The 23,050-nt window shown below is 32.8% G+C and overlaps 1 protein-coding gene across 4 annotated transcripts in view; it reads left to right on the top strand.

Moving 5' to 3' along the window:
• The first annotated feature begins 2,099 nt into the window (after window positions 1-2,099).
• The window catches only part of LOC106107292, a 50,862-nt gene continuing 29,911 nt past the window's right edge, over window positions 2,100-23,050 (top strand). For 2 of the 4 annotated variants that reach the window (XR_001225859.1, XR_001225858.1), the window contains exons 1-2: window positions 2,100-2,326; window positions 16,681-16,716. Coding sequence is in view for 2 of the 4 variants with exons in the window: in XM_013288088.1 (XP_013143542.1) it covers window positions 20,613-20,967 (355 nt within the window). In the remaining 2 variants the exon portion in view is untranslated. Of the gene's footprint in view, window positions 2,327-16,680; window positions 16,717-20,319; window positions 20,968-23,050 lie in introns of those variants that run through there. The other 2 variants (XM_013288088.1, XM_013288087.1) reach the window with 1 other exon arrangement.

Genomic DNA, 23,050 nt, shown 5'->3' with positions numbered 1-23,050 from the left:
ATGACAAACTATGGCAACCTTGCTTCCTTGATGTTGGCAGCAACTTATGGTCTCTTTCCCACATTAAGGTTTTTGTCCGATAATGTTGACCCCCTAAGTTTAATGGCGTGAAAATGTATAGCCTAAAGCGTGACGTAAGTGTAGGGCTTTCTATTAAAAAGAGAATTATTCAAAAATATGCTGTAATTGCTGACATCCTAGGCAACAAAGAAGTGTATGTTTACGCTTTATTATAATAGTACAGATAGTGTTATTTTTCTTGTTACGCCTTTCTAGTGGCGTGACCTATTTATGTCTTTCCTTTACGTCATACCTTTTTATAAACCCCTCTCTTTTCTGAAAAATATCAAAGTATCAATCATACTAATATTATACATGCGAAAGTTTAGATGGATGGAAGATGTATGGATGTATTTTCGGGTTTGTAGCTTAAACGGCTTAACGGATTTCGATGAAATTTGGCATAGTCTGCCTGGAAGAAGACATAGGCTTCTCAATTTTTTTTTTTTGCTATGCAATGCAATGCTAGTAACAATTATAATTGTAATTAGCATTGTTCAAAAATGGAAAACAGTAAACTTCTAATAGGTGGCGCTAGTTGCAACTGTTTTTATGTGTTTGTCATTTGACGTACATCATCCCCCCTTCCCTCACCCTACCCCCTTCAGCGCAACAGGTTTTCGTCCTACAGATGCTATCATCCGTCATCTCAGTAATCACTCCCTTCTTGATCATGTCTCCTTTCACGCAATCCATCCATCTATTTCTAGATCTTCGTCTACTGGTGTGAATTTGACATCTATTGTAAGCGCGAAGACTTATTTAATCTTATTTAAATAAATTATGTTTACATACTCTACTTAGTAACAAGTAAGCGTTTATTTGTTACAGAAGTTAACTTTGTATACAATTTGTATCGATTGATTCCAATTGGAGTTTAGTTCTGCGCAGATTGAAGCATCACAAGGTCCCTACTTACTGTGGATTTACACTAAAGATATATTATAAAACATGCCATCTCTCTTCTCTATGAAAATAACTGAGTTAGCTATATGTTTCTGTACATGTTGCGGCAATGGAAATGTAAACTGATGTCCAACGGGTGCGCTAGTTTATTGATTTACCTCCTTCAGAAATCCTTTGTTAATATCTTATCTATAGATAAGATGACGTATTTTTAAATGTTGGTTATATTTTTTATTGATTTTATTGTCTTTTTCTGGTTACCTTTATGGTGAAGTAGCTTTACCCGCAATTCCATTCGCGTGGAATTATAAAAAAACAAAGGTAAGTGGTCTATATGTTCTTCCAGACTATACTCTACGTCTATGCCTAATTTCGAGATCTATGCAGCAGCTTCGCCTACAAAACTACAAAATTCATCCATCTAAACTTTCGTATTTGTATTATTAGTAAGATTCCTTCAAGATACACTGTGGTAAATGTTTAGTAAAGCTGCAAGTGTAGTTTAAACAAAAATTAAGTATGTCACAAAATTAAGTTACATAAATATAAGAATTAATGTATAACAAATTGTTAGTATGGAATTTTCTTTGATTCAGACTTTAACGGTTATTTAAGTGTTTAAGCTCCGATGAAAAGGACACTTAGATAACTTAAATCATACAACCTTTGTACTTTCTTATGATGTTGTTTCTTGTCATATTAATTCCTGCTTATTTGACTATTATCTTGTAGTGATTAAGTAAATGCCAATCTAAGTTATTTAATGGTTACTTAAACATACGCTTAGTCTAGTGCTTAATGTTTCTGATGTTAATGAGACGCTTGTTTACCTTCAAAATACTGTTAAAAATTGTATCCAGCAAATTAATGTTTTTTACAATGAAAATTTTTGTGCAATTCATTGCAACTTGGAGAAGTTTAAAGTCAGTGTGTACCGCTAAGCAGAATAATTTCAGCATTTGCCAACGATACCGGGCCTCGGTGCACACAGACGCTCACTTAGTGTTTTAAGCGATTTCAGCTCTTACAGTACAAGTAATAACGAAGTTTATTACGTGTGGTGAAGGTATAGTAAGTGTGTGTGTTGGATTGTATTGGTGTGCGCGCCCTGCGGCATTGCAACGAGCCCTAGGTCAGTACACCCCGATGCATACGCCGGAGTGCATCACGTCGCGGCACAGAATAAAAAATCAAAAATCACCCAAAATAACACCGAAATAATCACGTTTCAGTAAAAAGAAAATGCTGGGAAAATTTTTCAGATATGTAGAAAAAAAAATCGTGCTCGAGAGTTCGGTTTTCGATTCGCTTCTTTGTCCGCCGCCATATTGGATCCGGCGATTTTGAGAATGCAGCCGCGGTGAGTTTCGCTTTCCAATTTTTGTTTTTCGAATTTCAATTTTTAACAAAATTACAATAAAACATTTTCACGACTGACGGAAAACATTAATTTGTAATAGCAACATATTTTAACATGCAAACATATGTCAGCTCTTTTTTATTGTATTTTTTGTACTTTTTCACTTTCAGCATAGATCAATCCTTGCAATTACGCTATCATTTCATAGCACAATGTATGTCGGAGCTATAAATAGTATTAATCGATTCATTCCATATGTGCTTTAAGATGACGTGTTTAACCTCATTATCAACATTTCAGGTTACATTTCGCTGTTTTACTTCTAAAAGCATTGTTTATTTCACCAAAAATGTAACTAAAATCGCTAAAATATGGAAAAAAATCGATAATTTTTCTTGTAATTCAGTCGTTTTATAGTGATTACGTCATATATAGGGTTCGCCATTTTGAAAATGGGCGTCCTCAGCGCCCCACTACCTTTGCCTTTTTATTTTTTAATCTTTGAAATTATTGATCTATGATTTTTGAATCTTTACTCAAAATCTTAGATTTTAAATTACATTTTACGCAATTTTTTTTTTTTTTATAATTAGTGTCTCAATGATTGTTATTTTAATATTTTAACAGTGTATATTGGCGTTTACGATACGCGTTGCCTCTGCGATCATATTTCATAACAACACTGCTGTAACAATGTACTGTGGACCAATAAAAATGGATCAAGTTACATATTGTGGTATTTTTAATATGTTATCATTGTTTATGAAGCTTGAGAGTCACTGATGTCTAATGAAGCTATAAAATCACTTGCAAATTGAAAAGGTACTAAGAATCAATTTAACAAGAGATGTAAATCATTTACATGTTTTTACGTAAACGTTTGTTCTAGTTATCTATTTCTGTATCTCGTTTCTGAGATTATTCTCAGAAATAATTCCGTTAAAGAAAATCTATATTCAAAGGTTCTTTTGTTAATTAGAAACAGTTTTACATTTTCTTAGCCAACTAAAAAAACAAAACTGTTTTTGTTTTTTTTTATCACAAATGTAATAGAATCCAATTGGAATACAAAGTTTTATATGGCATGGTTTTTTCTAGTTTTTACAAAACAAATTCGATTTAACGATGGCCATAACATTTCTTTTCAAATAATTAAAAAATTGAATTCAATTTTTTTTTAAATGTTGATGTTCGAATTTCAAAATCCCTTAGTTACTTTAATACCAAATCCAATACCAAAATCCATTAAAACATCACTATTTTAAAAATAGAATTAAGGCAATGGCTATAGCAGAATACGTTTAGGAAACCGTATTACATATTCAAAAAACATAAAAAATCATAAAATTTAAATTTTATGTATCTTAATTAGAGCATGCCAGCATCACTAACGCTCCCTTAATATTTTTAATACAATTTTCAATAGTACCACAGTAAATTCGATTTAATAACATCGTAAGGGCAACACTGAACATTGTCATTGCAACATACAACACAAAGGTTATATCGTGGGCGAGTAGTTTAGTGTTTTACGGCTTCACATAGTTCACGTTGTAATCCACTTGGTATACTCCCTATTGAATACAAAGAAAATTCTTCATAGACATATAAAAATAAAATAAAACACTATTTATTAGCCAAGAATTTTAAAAAAAGAACACAACTTACAAAACATAATACTGAAACAGAAATGTAAAAAAAAGTCTTGGCCAAAAGGAGGAGGCTCAGCTGATGCGGCCTCCAGTTTGTCACTAAAGGCCGCGCTGGTTTTCAGTCTCCTCTTAAGTTATTTTTCTGTTTATTGATACTTATATTAAAGTGGGAAGTATTTTTCTTCTACTTATTACGCTTGAAAGACATAAGTAGAATAAAGAAATGGTTGTTTTTAAATATTAAGGTTTCTTATTCTATACATTTTTATATACATTCATATTCTTCTCCAGTGTTACTGTAAATCGGGATTTTGTGTTAAATTTCCGTATAAATAACTTTTTAGATATCATGTATTTAAACAATTTTCACCTATAACAATAGTTAGTACAAGAAAATCTAAGAAAAATCCTACAAAATTGGTCAACATTTGGTAGTACATTTTTAAATATATTAATTTCTACTCTATTACAATATAAAACGTTTTATACCAAATCTAGCTTGCTTATGACGTCATTAGTAAGATATGTTCGCTACTAATATTATAAATGCGATAGTTTAGATGGATGTTTGTTAGAGTTTGTAATTTAAACTGCGAACGGATTTCAATGAAATTTGGCATAGATGTAGAGGACAGTCATAGGCTACATACTTTTGTTTTTATAATTCCACGCAGACGGAGTCGCGGGCGAAAGCTAGTGATAAGGCGTGGTCCAATATCATAACAGATAACTCCAGGGTGATTGAAGCCTGCCTGTTCCAGTTAAGAGATAACACCGACGGTTTAACAAAGACGTATTCACACGACAATGTAGACATCCCGTGTGGGTTTCGGGTACTACAAGTAAATAACAATTCCGCTTAATTATTGCTTATAAATTGATAAGCATTGAGAATCTTAGTATAGTAAACGTTGTTAGGGTTGTCACCTATTCATTAGGTTTGATTTAATTTTTAAAGGCGAAATTGCATGCTGCATAATGCAGGCTTGATGTAGTTTTGTCAAGAATTTAAAGACTGATATTTCATTTTTTTAGTCTACGTTTAATGAAATTGACAGCCCTAAATTAGTGTAATTAAAAAAAATCTTGCTACAATTGGCCTTTTTTTTGATAAAATTTAAGGAGCCATATAGTTGTGTCTTGTATTTTTTAATTAAAAGTTTAGACGCCACCATAGAGGTAGCTCTATGGTAGCATCTAAACTTTTGACTCTTATTTTAGTCAGATAGCTACTGATGGCAGATTTTTAGATATTCTTGTTTCATATAATGTAAAAATTATCTTGCCCAACTGTGCAGATAACTGCCATAAAAAATCCACCAACAAAAAGTCCTTTTATCTTACAAACCGTAAAATAACCTCGGTGTTACGCCACTCGTTTGCCCCCTTTTATTAAAAAAAGGATGAAAGTAAAAGCCTTGAATTGCAGAGTACCGATGCGATCAGTAGGTACGCAAAAGGTTGCAGCGAGGTCATCGACCTCTGCTTATCGGGTGCTCTTGGCTCCAACGCAATGCATTGACTCCGATATTCTCTGACGCAGGACATATCAATGAACTTTGTGTTTTTATTACACTGGGTTTCCACTGTCATACTTAAACATGTCATCCCTTTCATTATATTTAGTAAAATAGAGACAAATATATGTGTTAGTCACTTGTATCAAGGATGCAACACTTCGTCGTATGATATTTGTAATCTTTTTCGTTGGATAGATTGATTTAGTTTACCTAAGGAATCAAATATTAAAGCTTCTAGTCGTACTGCCACACTCAATAGACACTAACAACATCTCCTGCTAAATCTAGCATAAGTTAAAGGAATCATTAAGGATGTGCTTAAGTGACGTTCAAAAAGTGAGAGCGGTAGGAAGCAATGAAAAGCAGCGACGAATGCAACACGGTGCAGAGGGTACTGGTGCGTTCCTTTGGAGATTCCGGGACCCGCAAATCGCATTGAGGGCGGCCATCAAGGGGGTTTTTAGTTAGTAGAAATCTCACATAACCCTGTCTTTTTATAAAAGACAGGGTGTATTTCGAAAATTACCATCCAATACCAAAAAAAGGAAGCAATTGAATATACAACTCTAACATTGACAAATATTAAAATTGGGTTGTTAATACTTTTTACATTATAATAGTTGTAAAGCCACAAAAATCATAATTTTCCTGCCTTCTCTACGTCGAGTTCATACGGTGCTGTTACAACTAGATTTACTAGTACTTTGCTTGTATCTGATCAGATTTTAAATTTTCAGTCTTTTTCAATTTCTAGTGTTAAAAACCTTTGCAAGTTTCCCTTAAATCACTTGTCAGAAGATCTGTGGTCTGTGTTCTTAAAAAACAATATTTAGTTTCTTCAGTTGGTTCCAATTAAAAGAAAAAAAAATTCTTACTTTTGTTTTCCTTGCAATTGAAAAAGCTCTTGGATTTTGGTTCTACCAGATATTTTTATTTTATAGAAATAACAAATTTTGCATTGGAATACCTCTATAAATACTAAGAAAAACTTGTAAAGGTTAAAACACAAAGTAAGCAAAACAAAGTAAATGTAGTATTTGTAATTCACGTTGTTGAAATAAGAATAAACTTGTGTAAAGTACAAAATAAATATAAAGGTTATTTTATATAAAGATAAATGCCATAAACAATTTGTATGAGGTAAATAAAGATAAAGACTCGAAAACGCTACTCCGGCCAATAGGGGCCTCACACGAACCATTTCCAAGTGTCTTGGAAAAAAATGCACCCAAACCCACCGTCAGTATACTCGTAACGGAAAAAACTCGACCAATCGCTTTAAAAAAACACAACACCGGAGTCGAATAGACCAATAGTGGTCTATGAGCAGGCGCATAGCACGGGTGCACTGGATTTGAATCCGATGCGTCGCTCCAAGCTCCTAGCGGCCAATGAGGTGCCGCGATACTCCCGCCCTTTGGCCCCGTGAAGAACGGCAACGCCGCGCTCCGGCCCTTATAGCCAGAGCGAGAGGGCCCGAGCGACAAGGATGCACGCAGACGCGACACAACAATGTTTATGTTGCGTTGCGATGCATTCGGCGCAAGCGCCTTTGTCTCTTTTTTAATTCAGCTTTCCTTCAAAGAAAGGCAAAAGCGACAAACTGCCAGACATTTAAAGATTTTTAAAATATACTTTTTAAGCTCCTTAAAAAAAATCTCTATTTAAATCTACACATAGAATATTATAAATATTTTTTATTTAATGTATAAAACCAGTTTGGAAATGCCAGGTCGTTATTTTAACGTTCAATTATAGATTTTAAATGATTTGAATTAAATCGATTTTTTTTTTAATTCCATACCAGTGTCCTTTCTATTATCTGTGTACATGAATTCTTACATTATATACAACATATATTTATAAATTCTACGATTTATATAGAGGTTGGATAAGTACTAGGACCTAAAAATGTCAAAATGCAAAATTATGCTGCAATTTTGTTACATAAACAGTTTTCATAACTCAATAAACTATTTCCAGCAGACAAAACTTGCAAAGCAATCAACCGTTATTTCGTAAATCCTTGTGAAACAATATCTTAATTAGCATATTTTAAACGGCAGTGCATTAATCGATAATGTCGCGCGAATTATAAAGAAGCGCGTACCTCGAAAAAATTTCAAGATGGCGTCGCGTTTTCCAAAGGCAAAGGCCCCGCCTAAAGTTGCACAACGGTCGTAGAGTTGGCGTCGCGTCTGCATACGGCTTTATTGTAATGTCTAGTGTGCTAGATTTTTTTGTTAATAAACATTCAAAGGTTATTCGATTAGACAACGCGATATTTAAATCGAAATCGATTAACATTTTCATGAGACGTCTGACGACGTTTGACATGTGTCAAATGTTTTTATTTTTTTGATAATGTTCGTTTTGCCATCGAGTTACAAGTGGTCATCTTGAAAGAAAGTTGAGATTAAAACGAAGGGAGCGTAAACTTCATCAAGGGCCTGTCCAACAAATTGTAAATTGACTGATATCTAACGTGTAAAATATGTGATGGTAATATCGGATCTTGTTACCTGGTAGTGTCTATCAGCCAGTGGTGGGACAGGTCCTAAATCTCTCAGACTTAACAGATCGTAATCTTCCTTACATAAGAAACTTTTTGATTATTGTTCCTGAAATAATAATTGCCCTAATCGATGCTTGCACTATTAATCTAAGATAGACACTCTCTTCTATTGTTTCAGATCTGTTTATCATTGAGTTTTTTCGCAATATCACCACTAAATGTCTCCCTTAGTGACGCCTTTGAGTAAGCAAATTATAATAAAAAAAAACTTTAGAAGTGATAACAGGCTTTATAAACAAGCCTACGACCGCGATACAAAGTCGTTAAATATTGAAGACCTAGCTCGGACTAGACATCTAGACAGGCCATCTTCCATTCAAAAGTCATTTGCTGTATACCTCATGTTTATTTCATAATGTAATGCCACACTAACTGCTATTAAAATGTGGCTGGTTTATTTAAATCGAACAGATTTTTGAATCGCGTTTTATTAAAAAAAATCAAATAGATACGTTTAAAAAAAACTGTTACGTGACTAATACGATTTCGAATTTAATTTAGCATAAAGTTAAATATTTGCAATAACGTAAGCTCTATAGGACAGGGCAAAGATGATAGGAAACTTGGCAGGGGATTCGACGCAAAGGTGGGAAATATATGCTCTTTCTGTACGTCCCGTGCTCTGTGGACTATGTCAAAGAATATGCAATGTATGGGTTCGCTATTTCGGAGAATTGCAGTGGAAATTTGCTCGTTTGTCACCTCATCCTATAAAAAAAACTATAAAATTACTAACATATAATTTATCAAAGATTTTTATTAAAAAAACTGTCTCTAAAAAAGATTCTTTTGTGTTCAGTGTATTTAGTCTTTGTTGAGTATTGATTGACAGACATTAACACGTCGACGTCACGGGCGTTAGTGCTAACGAGTTAGTCATAGACTGGATCTATTAATAGCCTGTCGCGGTCGCCTGTCTGTGTTACCAACAAATTGTGAACTATGCCAATTTATGGACTAGAAACGGACGATTAATTCTTTGTCGCTTTCTACTATCGAAATAAAAGCGTTAGAATATCTGTCACTATAGTTACGTGAGAAATAATATCTAAAAATAGGTTTGTCTTGTAGTATTTTATATGGGAAGGCGAATTGTATCGCATATCATAATTTGATATCTAGTGAGATTTGGAACTGTCTAAGTTTATAAACTATCGGTGACATAATAGTTACATTGTCTAGTCGACTTGTTAATGCGACCATCAGAATTTGATACCCAGTGTCTACTTATCATACTGGAGATTTATTGTGGGTAATTCTAATTGGACACACCAAATAATTTAATATTCCTGAAAAAAATTCGAACGGATCTGACGGTAGTCCGTGTTTACATCGAATTACATATGAATTAAGCCGAGATTTTTAATTAACTATTATAATAATATCTCACATCTCAAAAAAAACTACTTCTCTTATCTTACTAATTTTTAAAATGCGAATGTTTAGATGGATGCATGTTTGTTAGAGTTTGTAGCCTAAACAGCCGAACGGATTTGGATGTAATTTGGCATAGATGTAGAGCATAGTTGGGAAGAACACATAGGCTGCTTTCTTTTGTTTTTTTTTTAAGTCCACGTGGACGGAGTCGAAAGCTAGTGCAAATATAATAAATCCCCAGTGACGTTAATCGCCAAATTCATAGCCACACATACAGGGTTGCGACTCTAAGGCTTCCAGTCTGTTCAAGGAGTTTTTACACGTTACTAGAGACAAGCCATTAGAAAAGAAGAAGAAATTAAATAATTCTAATTTAGAACACATTGTCGTCGTCATCACTTTTTTTCTAGTCCTGTTTCTGTACATATTTTGTCATTACATAATGTCTCCGTTAAAATAGTTTTATTTCTAAATCTTTTACGATATACACAGTCGTTATTAGAGTGCCAAAGGACGTAAAGAAGACTTTTCGAAATCTACACTTAGTAAGACTCTGAGTGTAATAGTTTGAATCACCATGTATGTATGTGTCTTATACATGTATTGCTCTTCAAATAAAATACATTAAACTCTAACAAAGTATAAAATGTATGAAGTTTTTCAAAATGTAGGATTCCCCTGTAATCTTAACTCGGTCAAACGCATTCCTCCGTCATGGACTAGATACGAATTATGATTCATAAGGTAAACATAATTAAACGTGCAGTTACTGGCAACATTTATAAGAGCCTTATAATAAAAAGAAAAACAGTGTTCAATTTTTGATCGACTTCCTAAAGGAAGATAGGTGTAATATTTAAATGTATATCCACATTAAAGAATACTAAGGTTAATGGTAAACTGTTATTTATTAAAATCACATTTTTAGATCAGCGTAGCACAATGGACATAGATGACATATTTGTATAGACTATGTTGCCATATATCTAATTTAACTTATATTACAATAGGTATTCATTCGTCTATATATTTTTTTGTGTGTTACGGTATGTCTACGCCACTGGTGGACCGAATTTTTGTTTTATCCGAAAGGTAGTGCTTGCAGGTGTGTCCCATGTTTTTGTTTAATTTTTGGAGTCAAAGACTATGCGGTAGTTAATTAATTTAGCTCCAAATCTGAATGGCGAAAATTGGTTCGACTTTGACTGCCCTGTTATTTTTAGTCATATGTCCTGTCTCTATTTTGTCAAAGTGAATGTGAAGGATGATAGTATGTTACTTTCAATGGAGTTCCCAGGGTTTACATATGTTTTAAATCAATTGTATTTCTATAAAAAGTACATTTGTAAGTCCCATATTAGGGACATTTAAAAAATAAGGCAAAGCAATTTGTATTAGTTTAATAAAATGCAAATAAAATTGTTGCATATTTTCAATCGTCATGAAATCAAATACCGTTAAATATTGAATGACATTCGCTGAATAACACTTAAAAAAATCATGTAAGCGCTTTTATTTCCTTCAATTTGAATTAGCAACGTGAGCTGAATCAATATTTATTTAATTTAAACTCTAATCCATTGCTTTAAGGTGCAAATTACATTTATATGTTGATTTTGGATCATCAAAACGATGTGTAGTCTGTCTCAACCATTGGCGCCAGGTCGTGTACACACATTAACAATAGTCGTATTTACTATTTGAATACTGTTGTAATGGTTACTTAAAGCACTATCAAAAAACGTGATTAGTTAGTATTATTTTTCTGCAAAAAAGTTCCCTAAAGATCCCTCCTGTCATGGGTCTAAAAATGTCAAATTAGTTTGCAAAAAAAACTACGTACCTGATGAAGAACTATAGAGCTGTCTATTCTAGTTATGAAAGAATGAAATTAAAATCTATTTGATTTGAATTTATGTCTAATCTTAGGCCATCACTTTTGCATCAGGCAACGTCCTGTATTGTGTGGTAAAGCGAAAGTTCCGGTAAGTTCTACAGAGGTCCCGGAATCGTCTTCTATTGCACTGCAGGCTAGCCACCTAGGAGGTTTGAGTAAAAATTTTCCCCAAAAGATTTCCCCCATGATACCAAAAAAGGTGTACTTCCAGCCATTTTTAAGCAATCTGTCACTTCTTAGGCCTACTTCTACCGGTGTACCTCTCCACATAATCGAAGTTTTTCTTGTAATATGTGTGTTTTCCCTTTATGACATGCCCATACTATGCTTATCTTTAAATTATTAATTTGCACTCTATGGTAGTTTAACCTACTTATCAAATTAAAGAGCATAAGAAAAAAAATTACGATGAGCAGAAATTAAAAGTGAAAATTTCTTTTAACACAACACTTTCGAAATACTCATAGATTATTCAATTTAAATACCGTTTTGTTACTTTCATTAAAAACTGCTACTTCATTAAGAAAATTATAAGAGAAATTTTCTTTAAAATTATTTAGGAACCATAAACATAGGAGCACATATAAAGTTTATCATAATATTATAAAAGTAATGGAGGATATTTTTCCATACTTTTTCTTTTTAAACTCAAAATTTCCAAACTGGTTGGCACATAATATTATCTGTAGAAGTGGCGCGGGCGAGCTCGGCGGCCATGTTGGGACGTCGCGTGGCCTTGCAGCGTCCACTGCGCCCGCGCAATCTTTATAACCTAAAAGCTACACGTTCGACGATCGATGTCAACCCATACAAGACAAAAAGGTATTTAAATCAGTTTAAATTGATTATCGAAGAAAATAAGTACATTTGTACAAGGCTAGGAAATAAAAGAAAAATGCTGCGGTTTTCTACTTAAGTATATCGTGACCTAACATCAATTCTAAAACAACACTACTTTTTTTTTACAATAACGAGATTCGTAATAACTGAAAATAATGTTTTTATACGTTAAAGAATTGATTTCAATTACAGACTTTTAATATTAAATGTAAAATTGAAATGTATATGAGAATAAAATACTACTTTAAAATGTTTAGTACATTTTAATGTAGTTGTTACCAACAGTATTATGACGACAAGCAACTAGTGTGCACAACGATAGTTCCTAAAACTCTAACAAAGTTAAACTGTGATATTTAAGAAACTATTTTTAACTTACTACATTTTCTATAACGTTTGATATCCGTTAAAACAAAAGCACTAATATTAGTCTTATATTGTAATGTAAATATTTTGAATATTTTATATTCAAATATACATTTTTTTAAATCTGGATCATGGGCGTAATGTTATTTAAAAAATAGATTATCTAAACATGAAATTATCATACGTATATAAAATACACAAAAAAAATTGTGTCATTTAAGTTATTATTAAGTTATATTCGTTAGCAAATTGAAGGCATTTTTTTATGCATTTACAAAGTTTATATAATAATTGTAACTTAACCAATTTACTTACTACTTTATGACCTAAATTCTCATGAGTGATTTCTTGAACTTATTCATATGAATACAATGTTCAGGTTAAAAATTCATCCATCAAGGTACATGAAATTATTCCCAAAATATAAAATTTGTAGGGAATTTTACTTGTATATAGCAACCCTGTTAATTCATACGTCAGGTTGGCCGTGACGTGCGTCGGCGTGCGGCATGCTGCAGACGCACCGCTTGCGTCACCTTGGCAACTGGCAGATATGATACACGCGTTCTAGTTGTGCTTTCAGTAGTGTTACGGCTTGTAGTTACTACTGTCGACCGCTCGATGCTGGCCGTGTATAGCAACCCTTAATAACTACGTATTATAGAGGGTGCTATGAAAAGCTATCATACTTCTTACTAACTAATATAATAAATGCGAAAGTTTAGATGGATGGATGGATGGATATTTGTTAGAGTTTGTCGCCTAAACGGCTGAACGGATCTCGATGAAATTTGGCATAGACGTTGAGGATAGTCTGGAAGAACACATAGGCTACTAACTTTTGTCTTTTTGAAATCCACGCGGACGAAGTCGCGGGCGAAAGCTAGTCTTTAATAATTCTAAATAAGAAGCTATTCTTCAGACTACAATGTGTTTTTTTTTTAATTATGATTGCTTTGATATCTTTATTAATGCAAATTTCAAAACGTATTAAAAATGAAACACCAAAAGACGTTACTATTTGCAACAATTTCTAAATTAAAAACAAAATATATATCCGACTCGAAGGACCATCCTGTGGCTGATTTACATTGAAAATTCCATATCATTACGATGAATTATCTATTTCCATTCAAGATAATCACGAATGACATCACCTGCACATCAGTATTAATATAGTTAGGTATAAGTAAACGTAAGTAGGTCATATAAATATATACATTGCACTAGTCTATCTCAATCTATGTATTGTTGTGCCTTGATCAGAACGAAGTTTAGTAAAGATAGATGCACTTAGTTATGACATATAGTAATAGTCCAAGAGCCTAAAAATTATTGTAATAGACCAAATCATCATCATCAACTTGCCTTTATCCCTTACGTAGGGTCGGCACAGTATGTGCTGCTCTTCCATGCATTTCTATCAGCCGTCATATCTGAATCCACTCCTTTCTTAAGCATATCCTCTTTCACACAATTCATCCATACTTTCTTCGGTCTTTCTCTTCCTCTTGTAATGGGCCAAATGTCATACTGTAAAATCACCAATTTCATTTGTTTCTGCTGTAAGTCATATAGAGGATATACAAAGGATGTAGATGTTGAAATTTAGTCTGGGCAACACTAGACTACCTAACAATTTTTTTATTAATTCCGAGCTGACGAAGTCGAATGCAACAGCTGGTTAAATGTAAATGTTTTCTCTGTAAGTTTAATACTCTGTAAACTGTATTTAAATTAATTTAAAGGGTTTTTAAGCATAGCTTAAATAAACAACTTAACAGTTACATTAAATGGTAGTGAGTATTACAACTTGGTACCAAGTGACGCATTGACGGTGTTTCCTTCCTGGCTATCAAGTTGCAAACGTCGAATACTTTGTCACTTTTAATATTACAGCTTTTTTAATTTTATTTTCTAACATTTAAAGTGCACTGGGGTACAGTTACAGGTAAAGACAAAGAAATATAGATTTACCAGCTTTCGCCCGCAACTCCGTCCGTGTGGACTTAAAAAAACAAAAGTGAGTAACCTATGTGTTCTTCCAGAATATCCTCTACATCTATACCAAATTTCATCGATATGAGTTCAGCCGTTAAGGCTACAAACTCTAACAAACATCCATACATACATCTAAACTCTCGCATTTATGATATTAGTAAGATTGGTGTAGGAAAGTAATTTTGTACGTATCTTATAAAAAGAATTAAAAAAAAACAGGATGAATAGACGTTGCCAGTCAATGATCTAGATTAGGCTAGACTTAAAAAATAATAAGAAAGTTAATACTTAAAAATGTTTTTGTGCCTAAGCACTATGTTTATGTCGTAAAGTATATCTTGTCAGAATGTTTATGGAATGTTATCTATGGAGAAATTCCATGAACAACCACTTAAGAATATACCTAATCTATAGTTTCAAAATATAATTAAAGACATAACCTATAATAAATATGAACAAAATATAAAAACACACAGAGGATTTGAAAACCTCACCTCGTTTTCTAAGTCTGGTAAAAAAAATAGTGAAAGGATTCACAAGATACAATTTTTGGTAGACGCAAAAACATTTAAGTATAACATTTCATTTGTTTTTTGTAGAACAAGAGACATTTAACAAAGCTACCAGAGCTACTAGAGTCCGTAAAGAAAAAAAACTTGCGTTAAGCATGGGGCTGGACATCCAAAACCCATGACCCTCCCTATCCGTGAGGTATGGCAACGCCGCATTAAAAATCCCAAATAGATATACCATATATTTGTGGGGGAGAATATCTATCCTGTTCTTACATACGACTCTGTCCCTTTTCTTTATCTATTCCTTTTTTCGAGCGTTAGTTACATGGATCACACTCGCATATTATAGATGTGTGCATGTCTTAATTTTTTTTTTGTTTTTCGAAAAGGGTTGTTTGTACCAGTGTTTTTTTATTTTTTTATCTGTCGCGCGTGGGGTTGTTTTGACTGTGGGTTTAATGAAGGCTCTTTGTTCATGGATAGGGACTTTGTTATCCGTAATTAAATGTTTTTCGCCCTGAAGTTGTTTTTCGTTTGGAAAAATCGATTCAAGGACAAATTCGAATTTGTTAATTAGTTGTTTACTCTACAATTGGGTTTATATTTCTCAAAGACTATATGGGATATAGAAAGGAGATAATAAACACTAGTTCTTTTAGTAGTTTAAATAGAAATTAGTATGATTTGATTGATAGTATGATAGCAGATTAATGCAGTTTTTCTCTCTTATTAACCATAAATACCCCACTCTTCTAACAAGGATATGTAGATATTAGTCTTGTGCTTAATCGGACATCTGCAAGTGCACACCACACTAGTACAATAGGTAAGACATACTAGTACACACTTTTAGTACCTTTAGTACTTCAGATTCGTGAGTAAACAATAACATAAATAGAATATAACGAAAGTTACAGATTCCTTCACATCAAATTTTAAGTAGGGTCAAACATATGTTAATTTAAGTTATAAACAATTTTATCCACTTTTGATTCTCATTACTGAAGGTGGATGCTTCAAACTGGCAAATATTCAATACAATCAAACAATAAAGAGGCAAACACTGATATTGCGTAGTGTACTAAAAGTGCCAAATGTCTGATTAACAGAAGCCGTTCGGTAATGTTACTTTTAGTACAGTGCTAAGTAGCATTACTTTTTAGTACATTGTACGTGTACTACCCAAGATTAGTAGATATTTCCCTCCTCACCCGTTCATAAGTCCTACTAGTTAATTAGACTGTTCTAACCACACAGTTGACCATTGACATTAAAGGTTTACAAATGAATGGATTCCTCCCTAAACAAGAGTTCCACATTATCCTAATAACATCAAAGAGATATGCACTCTACACAAGAAGACATAAGGGTCATTCTAAGGACATTACAAAGGGCAATCGAGATCACAAGACTAACATAATCAGCAGTGGAAAAATAACTGTCGAAAATAACCCCCCCCCCCCTAGCATTTTTTATTTTAACTTGATTTTTTTTTGTTTAAGCTATTTTTATACGCTTTTTTTCATAAAGCATAATAAACTCTATATCTAGGATTTATTTCATCGCGTTTTTTTAAATTGTAATCTAATAATATTCATTTTATTGTTTCAGATTATAAATTTGAAAAAATGAGGGTAAACAATTTCGGTAAGACATTTTGATTTTTATGACACCATTATGACACATTTAATGTTATATACACAGGAGCTGCTGAAATACTTTTTTTTTTAATATGCAGTTATAACTTTAACATTACCAAAGTTTTGTTTAGTTGTTTTAATTATTACCATTTAGTAGTAATTATCCGTTTATCGCTTTGCTATTTTAATTAATGTTACAAATAATACAGATAAGAGTTTTTGGCTTTATAATTAATCTATAATATTATAATAAAGCGTAAACACACACTTCTTTTTTGCCAAGATGTCAGCAATTACACCATATTTTTGAATAATCATTTTTTTTAATCAAAAGCTCTAAAATTGCGTCTTTAGACTATACCTATATTTTAACGCCATTAATCTTAAGTGGTGAACATTTTGGATAAAAACCCTAATGTGGGAAAGAGACCATAAGTTGCTGCCAACATCAAGGAAGCAAGATTGTCATTTTGACATTTGTAATTGATAATTTGACAAATGTAAAAAATATAAATAAAATATTAATAATTTCATGCGGATGAAGTCGCACGGAAACAGCTAGTAATTAATATTTGTAATAATTAACATTGTTAATGCCTACTACTATACTATAATATTTTACAATACTACTAGCTATCCACACCAACTTCGACTGGCTCGCAAAGTATATATCTCTTATCTTTTCTGTCACATCCATACCCTTCCCGTTGATTGTATCCAACTAATATTTATCATCCTCCTTACCATACTCCCGTAGGGTCGGCAAAACAGGTTTTTGTCCTCCACATAACTCTATCGTCATCTTAGTCATCACTCCCTTCTCTATCATGTCACGCAATCCATATCTTTCTAGGTCTACCTCCACAGGTGTACCCTTCCACACTCATAACTAACGTTCTCCTTGTAACATGCGATTCATCCCTCCTTATAACATGCCCATACCATGCCAACCTTTTACTCCTTACCTTCTCTACCACTGGGACTACTCTCAAACATCCTCTAACATACTAATTTCGTAACTAATATTATAAATGCAAAAGTTTAGATGGATGGATGTTTGTTTGAGTTTGTAGCCTAAACGGCTGAACTTGGCATAGATGTAGAGGATAGTCTGGAAGAACACGTAGGTTTACTTACTTTTTTTTTATTCTATGCGAACGGGGTCGCTAAGAAAGCTAGGAGTCTATAAATCAATGTAGCTTTCTAATGGCGAGAGATATTTTGTTTCGCTTCAGTAGTTTCGGAACCTACTCAATACAGATCTAATCTTTACTCTTTATAATAGTAGTATGGGTTCTCTAATGATTACTTTAGTATATTTATTTTGACGTAGGAAAAATATAAAAACGTAATACACAATCAAAAAAATCTAAGCCAATTTTTCGTACGAGAAAAAAAAAAGTGACAATCATGTGGGTGTTATACTTCTGCTTTTAAATTCTTCTCCGTTCCTTCCTTCACTCCCTTTCTCCTTTATCTCATATTGGAAATTGATTTTACAAAAACTAATGTTTTAAAAGTAGTTGTAGCACCTGTCCCACCACTGGCTGATAGAGTCTCAGATAGTTTAAAAATGACGCCACTATCAGATAAGGGAACAAAATCGGATATTTCCAACACGTATTTTACACGTTCGATTGTTATCAGACGATTTACAATTTGGTGGGACAGGCCCTTATGAACGAAAGTAGTGACAATGCAAAATGCTTATATTTATCGTTAATACAAAAAAAGACATTTTCTTCTTTGAATTGTAAAGAAGAGCCCAGATGTAGCTTTCAATAACGGACTCCATTGCATTAAACATTTAGTAATTGTTATAAATCTATATTAATCATTTTCCCCTAATAAAACTTAAAATATTCAAAGATTCACCCATCTGTTGAGTTAAATAAATACAGTAGGGTACTGGTTCTAATACCATAGGTAACTTTCTTCGAAAACTCTATCCAATTCTAGGGAAATAAGCGTGCAAAGGTAAAAGCCGGTATCGACGCTGCGCCCGCGCAACGTACGTAAGGAAGCAGCGCAACATATAGCTGTATCGCTCGCACAGTGACGCCTACAGCGCGGCCCCGTCGGCGGGCGGCGTACCACGACTACTACTCTTTGATACTTTGTCTGGCCAAGTTTAATTAATTCGCCAAACTATAGTAGTTTTTTCTTACTTTCACAATATATTTAATAGCAGTAAAGTTGTAGGTAGATTCATCAGATATTTATTTTAAAAATAAATTTTTTGCAACAATCGCTTAGCACCATAAAGTTACTAGAGTGTTCTAAGAAAAATACATTTTTGGCTGTTCAAAAATGTTTGGTATTTACGTTGTTTAGAGGTTATTAATTAGCTTTACTTGTAAAGTCATTTAAGACTAGTTTGTTGAGACCTTTTATGAGGTTCATCTAAAAAGGGGTTACAAAATAAAATAAACTATAGAACAGCTTGCTTTGTACATTTTGTAAAAAAAAAACAAAAACATTGAAAACGAATTTGTCCTTTACTGAAATACAATGGTGATATTGATTTTGTGCGTAAAAACAATTTACCAGTCAGTTTTTCTCAATTATGTCCTTGATATTTGTATGGCTGCAATTGACTTAAAAAAACAACTCGTAACACGCCAAAATTTAATAGTGTTTACGATACAATGTATGTACTTGATATTTAAATAACATCTTGCGGTGTCATTACTGAAACTCGTTCTTTTTTACGTGAACACAAAGATTCAATCGATAAAAACATGTTTACTTGAGTACATGTAATACTTATAAGAATTTATAGTTTCATTAAATTAAAAAAAATTAACATTAAACGATAAAAAAATCTGGTTGATATAAATCCTTTTCATTACTCTCATTTAAGTAAAAAGAAAAAACAAAAAATTGATAAAAAAGGCATAATAATAACCGAAAATAATTAACGAACAAAATCAGTAAAATTTAAATAACAAATCCTTTGCATCAAACTTGGACCACGCTATCAAGCTATATCTTAATTTACACAGTGTACAGTCTAGACCTCTAATTGGCAAGCGCAAGACTTATAAATAGGCGTCCGTGAATCTGCTGTTGCCAGGCCAGTATGAATCGCATAGTTCGTCTGCGTGTCTTACTCTTTAGCGCACTGGACATTATATTAATGTGACACAATTCCTGTTTTAGTTATCGACATTACTTTTTATTCTTAATGCCTTTAACATGTAATGAGTGTGCTATTTAATTACAAGTTTATTAATATTAACAAGCCAGATCTATAAATGTTACTAATTTACAACTTAAGCCTGTTAATTAACCTGCAACTTTTTATCTACTTCTTACTATTTCTCGTCTGTAGACAACCTTATGCGCAAACGTGTGTAATTAACTCCACATACAAGTATGCGTACGATACAATCTTTTTTTTACCTTCGCAGCGCACTTTCAACGATAATTAGTGAAAGTGTGTTGCTCGAAGTTTTTTTACTTTAATGTGTGCTAATCAATTATGTTCAATCATTATCAATGTTCTTGATTGTCACCTTTTTGTATTCATCGCCAACTTTTTGTTTTGGTTGTGACTCTAAACGTAAGATTTTTCAAAGTAAAAAAAAAAGGATTCAAGATCGTGACCGCACCCTTTTTACACAACGATGAAAAGAGAATTAAAAAAATAAACTGCAAGTACCAAGATGGATCGCGTCGCAGTATATTGATCGAAATTCAAGTTCAGAACAAAAAGTGGACCGGCGGCGGCGCTCTCTGTCGAGCGCGCGGTGACGGTACCGAGTGCGAGCGGGAGGCAAGCCGTCGCCCGCGCCCACGGAGGAGGCCGGTACATTGAACTCGCCTAGGGTTCGAGGCTGCGCGCTGGAAATAATATCCGTCTCTTTCCCTCAGAAGCGAAACGACGTAACGCGCGCCGAAATGGAAACGCGACGCGGCGCTCAAAAGAGCGGGCCGCTTGCGTGCGCGCGCCCGCTTTTTCGAAATACGAAAGCGTGGCTATTTTCGAAACGGTTTTCGGTGTTCTTCGACCAAGTGTTCAGACTATATAGAACGAATTTTGTTTATATAGTACGTAGTGGCGTGATTTCTTTTGCTTTGTTATCTGCTGTATTCGTCTGTGGTGAAAGCTCCGATGTGCCGGTGAGCGTGCAGTGCCGTGCCGAGGGCCCGTGTCGGATTCCACGGTTATGCCTTGACGCCTCGTTGTTTTCAGTTGGGCCATTGCCGCTTTCCCTTCATTCCCTTGAGTGGAAAAACGTGGAAACATCACAGGGTGAGTTGTGCTTCGTGACTTTTGAACATGTGTATAGTTTTACCCAATAGCAAAATCTTGTAGTTAATCCCAATTTAATGATCTTTCAAAAGTTCTTGCTATTTCATAATTTCAATATTGATTTTAACTAAGAATCCATTTTAGATCAGAATATCATTTAATTAATATAAGAATAGTATCTAGAAATTTAGAAGTAAATCTCTATATTTTTTGATAAATTTGAGTAGACAGGATTGTGAACTTAAGACCAAAATATGGGATAAGGTAGTTTTGTAGATACACGTGGCTGACACATGAAATAAGCCGATTTTCATTGGGAAAATTATCATTGAATATAAGAAAAGGAAAGGAAAGGACGACCTACAGGAAGTCATTATGAACTAACTGAAAACATATTATATTATTTAATAATAATAAAATATTATATAGTTATTCTCTCTTACAATTATTAAGTAGTATCCATTTATCAAAATATTCAGAGATCGCCAAAAAAATACTTTTTAAACCAATAAAATTTCTTATTGGAATCTCTATTGATATCTCCAAATGAAAATATTCTGAAAAAAGACTTTTACGAAGAAAATTGTGAAACAATATTAGTTACTTTATTACATGTCATAACCGAGTCCAATTTATTTTCTCTTGTAACAAACTAATAAGTATAAACACAAGAATACGACATCCTACTCATTCCCATTGAATAAACAGAGATAGCAATAACAATGTATGTGTTTACTTTGAGGTTATAAAATCACATACATAGAAATATAGAGTAAAAGTCAACTAAGAATCATGTATAAATCAAGTTATTTAATAAAATCACAGTAGGGGTAAAAATAGAATAAATCGTACTTAGTAATTTTCTAGTAGTAAGAGATAAAAAAAAACATACAGACGAATTGAGTACCTCCTTCTTTTGGGAAGTCGGTCAAAAATACCAAATATAGCAAAAACGTAGAACATAATCTTCATAACCCACTTCAGTAAATTCTTGAATTAAGAATGTTTTTCGTATCACAATATTTTTTCTTTTACTAACAAACTATAAGAAAAAGAAAGTAAAATTTACTATTATTAATAATTCATTTTTAGAAAAAAACTTATTAACAATAAACAAAGTGTAAGTATAGATTTTCCAATATCGAAACACTTGTATGAAATATCTTGTCATCCTTTTCTCTTCCATTGAGAAAAAGAGACGGCAATACATTTTATCTTTCAATTTCATAGTCATCAATTTTCATTAGTCTTTTAATTTAAGATACAAAAAAAATATTTCATACTATACTAGAAATTAAAAAAAAATCTAAACTACTTTTTTTACAATCATAGCAAATTTTTAATATTTTTATTGTGAAGGAACACATGATGATATTTGCGTAGAAATTTAACCCATAAAAGCATGACTTCTTTTTAAATACCATAAATTGAAACGATAGTAAATTGACCATAGATTAAGGGAAAAAAAATAATCTATTGTTTAAGGAAAAAAAAGACTGATGTATAAATGTTAAAGATATGTGTATAGTTAATCTGCAGTGCTTGACTATGACCTAGTCATCTAAGTTACGTAGACTTCGAGCCTTAGTGGGGATGTATGGTGAACTAATTTCAAATTGTTTTATCGATACTTACTAGTTACTAGCTTAAATCACTCATGTTATGTAGCGTAAATATTGCTAGCTAAATATTTTTTGTACATAAAATGTATTATTATAAAAGTAAGTTAGGTCTAAGTTACTAAATTAAATTACTAACAAAAAATCTTTAGTTTTCTATAAAAATAATTCAATGTAAAACTGATTTAATTAAATCACGTTTTTAATACTATTTTTTGAAATGTATAAAGTTTTATCAACGTCTTAAAAAAATTCATTGTAACGTTATTTTTCTTTGAACAAATAATTTCAACCGTACAATTTTGACATCTTATCTTCACCTAGTAACTTCATATTGATGAAATTTTAATTAACATTATTTGTATGAAACCAATTTATATGTTAATTGTTTCAGGTCTCTGTCTACCCATTTCTCATTTATCATTATGTAGATCAAGATGAAAATTAATTTTGTAATTCGCAGA

The sequence above is a fragment of the Papilio polytes genome, unplaced genomic scaffold, assembly GCF_000836215.1.
Source record: "Papilio polytes unplaced genomic scaffold, Ppol_1.0 DF822067.1, whole genome shotgun sequence".
NCBI lineage: Eukaryota > Metazoa > Arthropoda > Insecta > Lepidoptera > Papilionidae > Papilio > Papilio polytes.
Note: the sequence above shows the minus strand (reverse complement) of the source record. Positions and strands in the feature narration are given on the sequence as shown.